Consider the following 14,213-nt stretch of genomic DNA (forward strand, 5'->3'; position numbering starts at 1 on the left):
CATAAGGGGCAGCTGTCCCCATTTTTTTTTTTTTTTACAACCAAGTGTCCAATTGTCCTGTCTGCAGCAGTATGCAGTGTGGTCTAGCTAAAGTGCCGTGTCCCTTAATGAATACTTTAGACAAAAGGATTGTATGGTGAGTACAAAAATTCCTATGATTTTAAAAATATATACATCTGATGTGGAGACTTGAGACCAAATTGTAGGCTTACAATTTTTCTTTTATCTTTATTTTAGTAGTCACAGGACCGTCAGCAACGTTCAGTTCCAACAGCCCAGCCAGTCCCTTAAGTTCTGCCAGTCTCACTAGTCCCCTCAGCCCCTTTTCACTCATCTCAGGATCTCAGGGATCACCAACTAAGCATACCACAAGTGAGGTAAGTAGAATTAATCTCATCAGTTGTGTGAATATTGGTGATTTATGGAAAGAGTGATTATGAAATACTAACCTCACAGACAGTTGTGAAACCTGGTTCGCTCACTGAAGCAGGTAACAAATCAGAGCTGTATTTTAATTCTCTAAGCTTTGCTAAAAATAACAAAAATGAATATACAAGTTGCTAAGGGTATTACTTTATTACCCAGTTTCACTGTTTTAAAAAAATAAATGTCCTTGTGATTGTTGTGATTCGCATGTTGAGATTTTACTGCATGCCTGTCACCATTGTGATTTTTCTAATCTGCTTTAGACTGCAATATACCACAGTTCATATCTTAAAATTTAGATTTGTAATCTTTTATTCATAAGTTGCTGCAAACTTGCAGCATAGCATAAAATACAGTTCATGCCATATATGAAACACTGTCCATGATATATCACCATTAACCACAGTCATAGGTCTACAGTTTGGTCATATATTTTTTTAAATTCACAGAAATGTATTGATACATAAAACACAAACAGGGAAACAGATAGTTTTAAATATATTTGTTAATTTTGTTGCATTCACTGTTCACGTCTGATGCAAGTTTTTCTTCCACTGAAGATAATCTTTCAGGAGAGAAATATGGAAGCCATTCATCTGAAAGCCGAACTTTGGTTAAAATCAAAAGTTACCATTTCAGTGACTCTTTCCCACATTGCAAAGGTTAAATGCTTGTGTTTGTCTTTGTTAACCCTATACAAAAACATTTAACCCTTGCTGTGTGGGAAAAGCCCTTCTACAAGGGTAACATTTTAATTTTACCTGGTGTTCAGCTCTAAATCCTTTAGTACGGGGTAAATCACTGGCTTGTTACAAGCATGTACATATCTGGTGTCCTACCACTTGACATGCATGTGCTTGTTTCAGGCAGTATATTCACTCAAGTAGTGAAGAACAGGAAAGAATTACAGATCGGGAGGTTACCTTTAAAAGCAAGTGAAGAAGCAGCTTCTGTAATTGTATCCTAACAGTTTCTTTTTAACAAGATTTTTTGGGGCTAAATGAAAATCAGACCTCTTCTGTGGCCTCTTTCTGTAGAAATATGGTCTTCTCCCCCTACTGTCTCATCTCAACTGCTCAGATATAATGGTGTTCTTCAAACACTATTATATTAAAGTATAAATTACAGTTTTAAAGGATAAAATCTATTCAGGGGAGCTGGTATACAAATATAATAGTATAATTAAAAAATGGGGGTCTATTTTTTTACTTAAAGTTTGCTTTCAGTTTAGATGTGCAGGACCCTATGGTAAAAATCCTAGTTGGTACAACAGGCCTTCAAAAAGGCTTTACTGTGTCTGCCCTTTGTCAGGAACTGGCTCTTACCAGCATTGCTGAACGAAATTATTAAGTATGTTACAAGGGGTAAGAGTACCCATCTCCCCATGGGAAATAAGCCACCATGGTGAGAGCACCCCTTCCTTTTCAAGTGATTCCTTTGTACCCTGAGAAATGCCACATTCTCCTGTCTTCCCAAACCACAGGCTTCAATGACATTCAGGAAACTTTGGCAGGCCAAAAATACCAAAACCTCACAGAAGTCTTTATCTGCATGAACGTTTGTCCCTACCTGTAATTCCAAGCTAGTGAAACCCTTGGCAGCCTATTTCTGGGTCTCATGTTTTCCTCCTTCAAGGCAATACCCTTTTTAATTCCACACGAGGGCTCTGCAAAGACACTGACTTTCTGCGTGGGACAAGTCACCCATGTCGTTGGGCAGGGAAATTCAAGTTTACATGCTTGGTTGTTCCTCACATGGTGGCTAGTCTTTCGAACCCTAGCAGAGGACAGGTCTTTTCTTCTTTTCCAATAGAAAGTAGTCACATTAGATGTGAGTCACGTACCCTGACCTTTGGCTTGTCATCTGCTGTCTGCTGAGTTGGGTGAACCTGGGGGTTGCAACCTGGTGTCAGCATGCAGAGAAACCCATTTCCACCATCAGAAGCTCTTGCCCTTAGACTCTGCACCCCAGTGGATCCCACACTACCTGCTCAGTACTCCAGTGGTCTACTTTGGTCTCAGACTCCCGGCCTATTCTCGTATCCTCTCAGCTCTGGCTACTAGCCACACTTTCATGTTCCACAGCTCCAGTTCATAGTTGTATCCTTTCCTTTCTCTTGTGGCTAGTGGCGTACACTGCCTGCAACCCCCCAGTCCAAATCCTGACAGTAAGATTCTCTTCTACGTCCAGATGGGTATAGACAAGATGGCACTAAGTACTATCATAGGCCAGATGTCAGCTTTGGCTTTTCCTTTGGAAATAACTCAAGCCATTCATTTATTGATTTAGACATTTGTTCAAGGCATCACCTATATAGTTACCCCTATTAGAACTCCACTCAAACTATGGCACTTGACCCTAATCTTAAAAACTCTTAAGCAATCCACTTTCAAGCCCACCAGAGAAATTTCTCTTTCTTTAACCACAAGGTTGACTTGTTCATAGCAAGCACTTTTGCAAAAGGGTTTGGGAATTAGTGTATCTCTCCTGTAAATAACACTTTTTTTTTAATTCCATAAGGATAAGGTTGTAGTCTGGCAGATACCACCATTTTTGCCAAAGATGGGCTTTGAGTTTGAATGGAGACATTGCCTTGTCTTTCCTCTCTCCAGCTTCTACCCATCCTAATGAGATTGGTCTCCATTGTTTGGATGTGGTTAAGGGTTGTTAGAGCTTATATAAACACCACAACTCCCTTTAAGAAGTCAGATTCCCTGTTTGTCCTCCCAGAGGTAAAGGTGCTCCAGCTTCCAGCGCCACCATTTTTTGGTTGAACAGACGTACTGTTGTTTAGGCATTGAAGGGGGAACTTCTCATTTCTCTAGAACATGCAGTGCCATTGTGTAATCAGACATTTTTGCCTCAGATTTGTAAAGCTGTCTGGGTTTCCACTCACATGTTTACCAGTTCTACAAGTTAGATGTGTCAGTATTGATAGATGCTGGTTTGGGTTGTAATGTTAAGCAGGCAGCTCTGTGAGCCTCTTGTTCATTCTTGTTGGGCTCTGGTTCACAGTTTGATTTGTTCTTGTGGTGTTCCCGCCTCTCTGTTTTGACCGCTTTGGGATGTACAATGGTTTATGAATATAAAGTGTTCTACTTACCATACTTACCATACAATCCCTTTCTTAGAGTCCATTGAGGGGCACAGCTTCCTCCCCTGTTGTGGTAAATATTGCCAAGTAAATTTGTACTGCTTGCTACATCTGAGAAGAATATCTATGGAAGTGTTATGGCCTATGGGGGCTGGCTTACAGTTTTTTTGTGCTGAGTGTCAAATCCTGTAGTAGCCAGTAATATATTCCATGGTTCCGGAATATTAAGTGCTGTGTCCCTCAACAGACTCAGAGGAAAAGATTTTTATGGTAAATACAACAATCCGATCTAGTTTACTAAAGGTAGAAAGGCTGTTCACTTTGGAAAGTGTTTGTTGGTAAAAAGGGTGAACAATGATTGGGTATTCAAAGTTACTACGTGAACATTTCATGCTGTATTCTGAAAGAAGGGAAGCTAGGTAGGAATTTTAAGCATGTAAAAAGCACTTCAAAATGTAAAAAGCTATTTTTAATTTTTTGTAAGTTATGCTATGTGAATGGGAACATAACAGATAACCTATCAAATATAACAGAGGGGTTATCCCAATCTGGCTGCAAAAGTGGAAATACACTTACATACATACAATGGTGCAAGAATACAGATAAAGGATTGGATAAATAGCCTTTGCTTACCTGGTTGCTGTTATATGTATAGCCAAAACCTTTTTTTTATCATTTTGGATTTAGTAGGGAAGGATTAAAACCCCTGCCAGTTTATCATTTGATGTCTTTACAATTGAGGACATTCCCCTTCACTTCCTGTCCCAGAGACATAAGAGGAAGTTAGAGAAGGTCTCCCAAACTCAAGGGAATTAGACAGTTTACCCTGGAACACATGTCCCCATTGGAATATTTCCCCTTTTCTCTTGTTCTGGGGGCAACTATAAAATCTTTCATTTACTCTCAATTTCCTTCACAGTGATAGTGGTCACCAGTACAAATAGAGTGGTGATTTTTTTCAAAATAGGAACACATACGTGAATAAAAACTTGACCTAGGCTCCAATCCTTCCCTGCTATATCCAAAACTAAAAAAAAAAGTTTTTTCGTTTAAATGAAAAATTTACACCACAAAGTTCAATATGCATTTGTTTTGGATTTTTTTTGTCATGAAACCATTTTCACTATTTTCATGACATCATTGACTGTTTCAGTTTCTGTCAAGCTTATTTTAAAATGTTATGTCCTGCTTTTTTACCCTTATAATTTTCCTAATATTTCATCCCTTGCTGCTAATGCTCTCTGGCTTCCTCTCTGCTCAGGACTCGGGCCCCCCTCGGCCCCCTCTCCCTCTTTCATACACACCTCTGGATTCTCCTCCAGCAGTCCCTCCACCCCCAGGGGAGGGCCGCTTCCAGCCTTGGCCTTACCCTGTCTCCCCCTGCTGGCCACACAGTGAGGTAACTAGGGGGCATGCACTGTGTACAAACTTGGGGAGGGAATGTAAAAAGATTCTTACATCTAAATGTAAGAGTGCATGGAAATATGTAATTTATGTATTTTATAATATAATTAATACTATCATACTAAAGATAAATTCCAGTGAGGCATGCTGTGCTGTGTACTGTTTGCCATGTCGGAGGTTGTAAATTAGGCTGAACAATATTACATAACTAATGAGTTCATTTAAAATAGAATTCTACCCAAATCTTTTATTTGAATAGAATTTTTGTTACAACATCTGTCATATATTTGCCCCTTTCCTCATTTGAGAGATTTCCATCACTTTCACCTGTATCACTTGGACAGGACATGAGCTAAATCTAACCAATGAGGACAGAGAACAATTAAACAAACTTTAATTAGTTTAGTGGGAGGAGTATTAGAATACCTGTCAGGTTTTGTTGCAGTTGATTTTCTTATTTTCTGTTGTGTCACAAGATCAGGAAGGGAGGAGAAAGCTTTATATGACGTATTTTACTGTATGTAACAAAATAATTTGTAAGTGGGTTTCCAACTCTGATCTTCTTCCATACAATGTATAGGACTAGCTGTAATTAGCATAGTGTAAATATTAATTTATTCAAGGACATACATCTTTGCTAAAACAATATAACCTGCTATGAGAGTAATATGTGGTTTTCTTATTGGTGATTTCATCCGGCAGATGCCTGGCTGTCCTGCAAATACTTTTATTACTTTTTTAATCAATGACCCAGAAGCATTATTTGGCAAATTAAAGCTCAAGTTTAGCTATGATTAAAGCCGTTATGGTTTAAATGCATTAGCATGCTAGTTTTATTTGCACTGTATGTATTTTTTTTGTACCAGTAAATATTGAGGACTTGCAGCCTTATGCAGGACTTTTCTTACATACTTTTAATTTGTGTCGGCAGCCAGGAGCCCAGTGCAAGCGCCGTATTTTCATTGAGCCTGATTGTAATAAGGATATTGTGCAGTCATTCATTGTACTTACAAGCTTGGGGAAAAAAGAAAAGAATCCAGCCTACAGCTCCAGCTGCGTCACCCTATATCTGTTGCTGTCCCTCACAGAATCACCTGCTTACCGATTGTTGTGCTTGTCTTCCAGGTTGAATGATGCCCTGAGTCATTCAACACACTTCCTGGGAGCCCAAGACATCCTAATCAGAATTTTTTTGCAAAAATTAGTTAACATTCTGCTAATTCATAAATATGTTATGGGGAAGAGAGGACTTTCCTCAATCAACAGCAATGCCACATGTTGATTGGCACATTCCCTTTTGGTACTCCTGTTGCTTGTTGTGGGTGCTGACATGGAGAGTTGTGAGCATCCTACCTGCCCCCTTAAACCAATCATGTATCCACAGACAAATAATGAAACTACTCACAAACATTGTTTTAATTCAGTATTCTTAATATAGCTTCTTATCTGGCATAATTGAGTGCAAAATAAATGTTGGTGTAATATAATGTATTTTAATACCCCCGTTCCCTATAATGATATTGAAGTAATTATGTATATATAAATAAAGTATATTTTTGACTGTACAGAATGAAGTTTCCAGTAAATACTCTGCCAAATTTCCTGTGCACATTTAAACTGTTACGTAGGCAGAATGCCCTTGATGGATTGTGCTGCAAGATGTTCACATGGCATCCTGGGGAGTTTTCTGCCTAGAGTTTCAAACCATTGCACATTAAGAATCCACTCCAGTGGATTGTAATGAATAGTGTCAGCAGTCAATTCATAGTTTCCTGTGCACTTTAAACAGATCACTGGCTGGGAAGACCAGTAAATTGTTCTGAATGATGTCAGGAGGGATTTCTAGACAGTCTCCTCCCTGGAAATGTCTTGTGCTTTTAAAAGTATTTCCAGGGTGGGATCCCCTTTACTGCGGGTAGAGGAACTTGTGCTTCTTGTTTTTCCCTTGCCAGCATTTCAGAATGAAGAGGAGCCCAGCATAGTTTTTTGTTTAACAAAATAAAAAATAATGGTCCAAAATTTGCTGATGGCTGAAAGTAGACTTACCCTAGAGCAGCAGTATCCGCCTAACCTACTGCACAAATTATTACATTGTGGTGAAAAGACCCCAGAAATTAAAAAAAAAGGCAAAAAAAAAACCAAAAACTTTTTGAGCATGTCCTAGGTCCACCATTCCCCATACCCATGGGCATGAAAAAAAGACTAAGGCTTCCCATCTCCTCCCTTGTTTACAATGACAACGTGGAGGACCAGCTCTGACAGAATAACGGGGCATTCCAGAAGCTACTAGTCAAGTGGGCCTGGGACATGCAGTACAAGAACCTATAGAAATTGTCCCTGTTCATCAATAGGCAGGATATTGAAAGTTTGACGCATCCCACCCTTCTGATGTCTTGTGCAGGGTGCATTTCTATAATAAAAAATAAGAGATTGTGCTCAAAGGAAACAAAAAACAGAACCTCACACAACTAAAACAGTGAGGATATTTTATTTCTAAGTAGATGCTTGGAGTAGACACCTGTATAAATTACATGGCAGCTATATTGTTTGGAAGCTGTTATCCTAAACCTCTTTGGCGTTTTTAATTTCCTAGGTCCCCACAGTCGTAAATGGCAGCATTCTTAATATTACTTTCTCTTTATGACATGGGGCTCTCCGTGAATCATCTCCCCACTATTTTCAAAATGATATGCCAAATAGTTACTGATGACACTTGCCTCTATTAACTCTATCAGGTGGGAACTTGAAAATATATAAGTATGATATTAGAATGCGGTGGAATGACTTTTGGAGAGACACTGAAAGTGCTAATAACTTGTGGCTTTCCTCATCTGATTCTCTGCAGGCTCGCAGTGCTGGCTGTATAAACACTTCATTGACGCACTTTTTACCTCCAGTCCCACAGATTGGCTAATACATAATGAACATATGCTGAGAGATTTTGTAATTTGTTTAATTTTATCTAGACTGACCCCTAAATCAATCTAAATGCCTGTGCTGATGCACAGTAGTATCATTTATTGTAAATGACCAACGCACCTTAAAAATGCTTTTTCGTTGCAATGCAGCACAATGCACAGTGTATTGTGAGCTGCATTGGAAAAATGCAGCCTTCTTTATTTTTGTGATTGTTGTGTTGCGTTTCAGCCCATTCACACAAAACAACACTGTCGGCTATGTTTGGATGTGAATCTGTCCTTTGTGGTGCATTGGCTTTGACACTGGTGGGTAGCAACTTTTCTGCCCAGTAGTTACCATCTGGAGTGGATCACAGTGATAAGTGGTGGCAGAGTGGAGGTGACCGTGCCTATGAGGAGCAAGCTTTTCTCTTATAAATTAAAAAAACCAGTACAGACTACAACATCTCAGTGTGGGAATTGGTGCACATGTTTAAAATCTGGTACTGTATCATGGAAAAATTGTACATTTGTCGGATCAGGTTGAGTATGCTATGAGCAAGATATAGAGAAAAGACCAACTGATTTGCTGGGAATGGGATCTCTGTGCACTGGAGGCAGAGTTACCCGTGTGGAAGTTAGGAAGATGGCATCTGCCCTGTTTCAGAAATGCTTTGACCATGCCTGATTTTACAAAAAAAGCTTTAAACACCCTGTTCATGCTTCAGCAATGCACTCCCTTTCCTCCTGAGATCCTACTGACCAGTCCTCTTACATGTTGAATGACTGCACACTTCTCCCTTGCACATAGTGCCAACTAAGATACCCTTCCAGACTCCTCCCCTACACATACTGCCCATTATTATATCCTCCACATACCTCTCACTATCATACCCTCTGCACTCCACCACTGCATATTGTGCTGCTGTCATATCCTCAGCACTAACTGCCTGTTTTCATACCTTCTGCTATCCTCCATCGCACATAGTGCTCAGTGTGATACCCTCTACACTCCTCCTGCCACGTACTGCCCATTGTTATCCCCTCCACCCTCTTTTGCTGAATTTACTACCAGCTAGACACATCTTTGTAATATCCGCAGTATTACCCATTCTGGAACAGGCACACTTTTGCTAGTACTAATTCATGCAGGTGGCTGTAGTTAGAGACAATATCCAAACAGATGAAAAGCATCTATTATTAAAACACATTAATACTTGAACAGACCTATCAAACAGTTAGAGGAGAAAACATTCCAAATAGTGTAGACAAATTACAATAGGAATGTATTTGGTAAAGGCAGACTGAGGTCAATGATATGTAATGAAATGTAGCAATATTATTTCAGTATTAAAAATCTAAAGTCCTTTGGAAAAAAAAGACAGTACTCATAGTCGCTTCTCCTAACAAAGTGCTTTCAGTTTTCAAAAGCAGTTCTGCAGGAATATCAATCGTATTCAAATTTTTTCGATAAATATATTTTTTTAACTTCATCAGAGCACAGGATATGTGTTTTATTCTTTTTACTAGATTTACAAAAAAAAATTTGGGGGGGGAGGGGGGTTGCATGTATTATTGTGTTTTTATGTACATTTGTTTGCAGTGAATTTTGATGTTTTTTTACATTTGGTTTATGGGTTCTTTAAAGGAAACCAACATTGAGAAAAATATGGAAACGGTTGTTATTGTTACCCCATAGTTCTCTTTTAAGCCAGAAGCAGCTAAAATTTGTAAGTGTGTTTCCCCATAGTTCTCTTAAGGGTCACGGGAGGACACAAACTAACCTCCTCCCATGACCCAAAGCACAGTATATCGCGGGCTATTGCTCACTTTATGCTAAGAGCGCCGCCGCTGGGTTGGATACCGACAATACTGACGAGCCAGCTGTGCCCGGCCAGTCAGCGCTGGAGGATCAGAGCGGGGGGAATCCCTGCAAGGAGCTGTGACTGACAGTCATTTGCTCTGCAGGGAGATGATCGAGAAGTGAGCGAGCAACGATGTGTGTTCGCTCACTTCCCAATCTATTGAGCCGACCTGTGACAGTTTCATTGTCACACGTCGGCTCAAAATATGAGAAGTGATTTTTACTCACCTCATAGTTCTCCTTTCAGTTCTATCCATTCACTGATCAGAACAAGTATGTTATATTTTGTTATATACAAGAAATATATTGGTCCTGGTTAGTGATGGAGTATCAAAGCCAAAGGATCATCTTGACAGCTAGCCAACAGGCAACATAACAGAGCTTAGAAATGGTAGACTGTATATTTTTTACATTGTTTTTAAAGCAAAGCAACCTCTGGTGACATTACAGTGCATATACATTGTGGAGTCTTGGAGTTCCCTGAAAGTCTCTCATGCAGTGTGGTCTATTTTCTGCTTTCCTCATCACCCTTTTGGCCAGTGAGTATACCCATCACACTTTGTTTCAATTAGGAAAGAGAGAAGGGTAGAAAAATAACTGAGTGCATGAGAAAGCTTGATATAATTATGCATGGCATCCGAGATAATTCCATTTAGGGAATATTCCATCAACCATAAACATTTAAAAGTAAAAGAACATTGGGACTTTGAGGTACAACAATATAAATCTTACACATGATATCAATATAAACACTTTTTTTTTATTAAAGTAGAACTATGGGGTTAGGGCTTTTCCCCATAGTTCTCCTTAGGGTAACGGGAGGACAAGGGCCCGGCAGGCGCTGCTCACAAAGCTTCCCCCAATGAGAACTTACAATGTCGACTCAGCTTGTCAAGTACAAGTGATCGTTGCTCCCCAACCCCCGCCATAGTTTTTGCGGTCCCCTGCTCCTTTGGGGGGCCGGGAGCCATGTTATACCATGTCAGGATGAAGAGCAGGAGCAGACCAAGACATCTGTTTCCTGAATTGCTCCAGTCCCCAGAAGCGAAAACATTTTTTGAAGCTGAGTCACTAAGGGGTTAAAGCTCATCTTCAGGCAAAGCCAATCCCTTCCCATTTTGGAATTTACATTGAAAAATGTTCTTATGTAGGTTTATTACACAAACATGCAGAATGCAGCAAACACATTGTTTGAGCCTACTTTAAAAATGTAATTAAAAAGTTAAAATGGAAAAAAAATTATAAAAAATAATTGCACCTAGACAATTAAAGTGACCCTGTCCCTATCCAAAAAGACTTAAATGGTAGGCACCCTGTAAAAGAATAGGCTGAATACTTACCTGTTTTGTGGGCAGCGTGGGAAACCTTAATTCTTTTCAACAGCTCTGGGTGCTTCTGCTGTCCAACACTTCCATGTCTTATAGCATGTCCTCCGCTAGACGCTGTGGTTCCTCCCACCAACTCCTACGTCACTACTGTGTTGTGTAAGGATGTTGAGGTCTGTAGGAAAAACCTGGAAGAGTTGGATAGAAGTGGCACCCATAGCTTTTGAAGCAAGCGGAAATTTTCCTTACTGCCCATATGACATTCAGCCTAATCATTTACAGGTTGGCTGCAATTAAATTAATTTGGGATAGGTGCAGGGTCATTTTAAAGTGTATGTATTTTGGTCTGTTAAATATACCATTGAAAATATTTTTTAAGAAGTAGAGGTGCACCGAAAGGAAATTTTGAAAAATGAAACCGAAATTAAAAAAATGTCAAACTGAAAATGATTTTAATTTTGTCTAAATTTTGGTATATTTTATTTTTTCTTTAATATATATTTACAAATCTCTTTTTCTGCAGCCCCTGTTATGAATATACAGGAATCGTGTTCATTCATAACTTGTGGAGATAGTACGTTTACTATCTCCACAATCATGAATGAACAGGAAGTGATGTATAGCAGTAAACATACTCTGTCCTCAATCATTTACAAGCAGTAACTGCTTGTACCCGCTCTCCATCCTTATTCCGCTGTCACGGGATGCAGAGCAGGCAGTGCGGGGAGGAGAGCTCGGGCTTTTGACAGCTGATTCCTCCCCCACACCGCCGGTTCATCCTCCTGCGGGAGGAGAGCTCAGCCTCCTGTGACAGTGCTGACAGCTGTCTTCGCCCCCACACCGCTCTCCATCCTGATTTGAGCGGTGCGTCACAGCCTCCTGTGACACGCCAGCTGCTCACAGTGCTCTCCTCCCCCGCACCGCTCGGCCTCCTCTGACAGTTTCTCTCCTCCCTGCTGAACTCTGTGCTGTGTCAGAGGGGACACAGAGGAGTACCCAGCGGGGAGCAGAGAAACAGGCATGCGCCGCAATTGCGGCCGAAAGATAGTACTTTCGCATTTTGCCAAAAGTGCAATTTGCGGACAGTATCTTTCGGTGGCGAAATTTCAGTGCATCCCTAGTTAGGGCTGATAACGTCCTGTGCTCTCTGCCTGTGCTGCACATTTCTCAGGGACATTCTTCCCAGCTTGCACTGTGGACAACAAAACGCATCCCCTATGTTAAAAGAGGGGAAGTGTTCCGTAGTCCTGTTCAAGGGTGACATTGCTGCTGCTCCATAGACTCCTTACAGTTGAGTGAATACTCAGGACAGGAAGCATTCTGGCAGGATCACCAGGTGAAAATAAAGTAAAAAACCCTAAAGAAAAACACCATATCTAAAGACGGGTAAGCTGCAGAGATCAACTTTTCGTTTTTGGGATTAGATATGCATTTACACTTAATCAATCAGTGGTATGTAATGTACAGCACAAAAATGCTGTCTGGACTATTTAATGTACATAATAGTGTAAAGAGTCTGCAAGCACAACCGAAAGGAATGTGGTCACCTTGAGCTTTGCACAGCTACCTCTGTGTACCTCTGGGTTAGCACTTGCTTTATATGATGATACCATGAAAACCATAGTCTATCAGTTGACCCTGATCTATGTTATTATCCAAGACTGATATACAACCAAAGAAAAACCTATCGCAGTATTATTATTATTATACAGGATTTATATAGCGCCAACAGTTTGCGGAGCGCTTTACATTATAAGGAAGACATTACAATCACAATACAATTCAAGACAAGATGGTAAGGAGGGCTTACAATCTAAAAGGGAGGGGGAAGTGATACATGAGGAGGTACAATACTTTGCAAACAGACTACGTCCAGATGTTGTCATCAGCAGTGCAATTACTTGCGAACAGCTGTGGGTGGTTGTAGCGGTCATTAGATTACCATATCCTGCCTGCAGCAGATCAAATGAATCATGGAGGAATTGGTGAGACTCTGCAATCTGGCCCCATTCACAGGTATGAGTGGGGTCTAAAGAAATTACTATTATACTGTAAAACACCATGAGGGGAATTTTTTTAAAACTGGAGCAGGCTGAATCTGGAGCAGTTGTCCACAGTAGCCAATCAGCTTTTATCTACAATTTTCAAAGTTTAACTGAACAAACTGAAGAGAGAAGCTGATTGTTTGCCATGTGCAACTGCTCCAGATTCTGCCTGCTCTAGTTTGATAAATTCCCTCCTGCGTTACCCGAGACAAATTGCTATCCGCTTAAAGGGGGGTGCCGTCTACAGCATGCCACTCTGTCATGTGTGCCCCCCATGAGGAACACTCACAGGCTGCCCTTAGAACCAGAATAGGGCTGTTGCAGCCGACCCTGCACATAGCTCAGGATCTGCATACGCTCACTGGCTGAGCTGGGATGACTACAAGGATCTATAATCATCCAGCTTGTCACCCAGCTCAGCTGTTTATTGAAGGTCTTGAAGACTAAAGAAAAAATCAAAACCAAAAGGAAGGATTCCCTCCAAGATAAAAGGGAACCAAGATGCCCAGCAGGGAGCTTAGGTCCTTACTGCTTGCTACTAAGCAAAAAACTGGGCAGCCTCCAGCAGAAGGGTTTTGCCACCAGCAGGGGCCGCCCCTAGCCTGTGTTTTGTTTTTTGTGCCTAGTGTCATACTCCAGAAGGTGGCTCTATAACCCAGTGATCAAGATCTAAAGATCTCTGTTCAATGAACGCAAATAAATATATACATACCTATACATATACACTGAGTGGCCAGTTTATTATGACCACCTGACGTTTGTTGGCAAATTAGCTATAATTTCGCCCTGAAGTTGCTAGAGGGCCAGACCATTATAAATAGGGAAGCAGGTTGTTTACCATGATAGTAGAAGTGAAGATATGGGTAAACAACGCGATTTAACAGCCTTTGAACGTGGGATGATTGTTGGCGCGAGCCATGGAGCGAGTATCAGCAAAACAGCAGAACGGAGAGTGGCAAGACTGGTACAAGACAACAGAAGGGCAACAGTGCAGTGTCAGATTCCTCGCATCACCTTTCAACATCTCGTGGAGTCACGAGGCGGCCCAATGAAGTCATCTCGTGGAGTTATCTCGTGGCCCAACGAAGTACTAATGGGGTGGTCATAATAATCTGGCCACTCAGTGTGTGTGTATATATATATATATATATATTAATT

At 40.6% G+C, this 14,213-nt stretch overlaps 1 protein-coding gene across 5 annotated transcripts in view; it reads left to right on the forward strand.

The window, feature by feature from the left end:
- PLEKHA6 (pleckstrin homology domain containing A6) overlaps positions 1-14,213 on the forward strand; it is a 116,493-nt gene that overhangs the window by 77,084 nt on the left and 25,196 nt on the right. For 3 of the 5 annotated variants that reach the window (XM_018576821.1, XM_018576822.1, XM_018576823.1), the window contains 2 exons: positions 238-377; positions 4,782-4,919. In XM_018576821.1, coding sequence (XP_018432323.1) covers positions 238-377; positions 4,782-4,919 — 278 coding nt within the window. The remainder of the gene's footprint in view (positions 1-237; positions 378-4,781; positions 4,920-14,213) is intronic. The other 2 variants (XM_018576824.1, XM_018576825.1) reach the window with 1 other exon arrangement.

Source organism: Nanorana parkeri, unplaced genomic scaffold (genome assembly GCF_000935625.1).
Source record: "Nanorana parkeri isolate BGI_ZX_2015 unplaced genomic scaffold, ASM93562v1 scaffold77, whole genome shotgun sequence".
NCBI lineage: Eukaryota > Metazoa > Chordata > Amphibia > Anura > Dicroglossidae > Nanorana > Nanorana parkeri.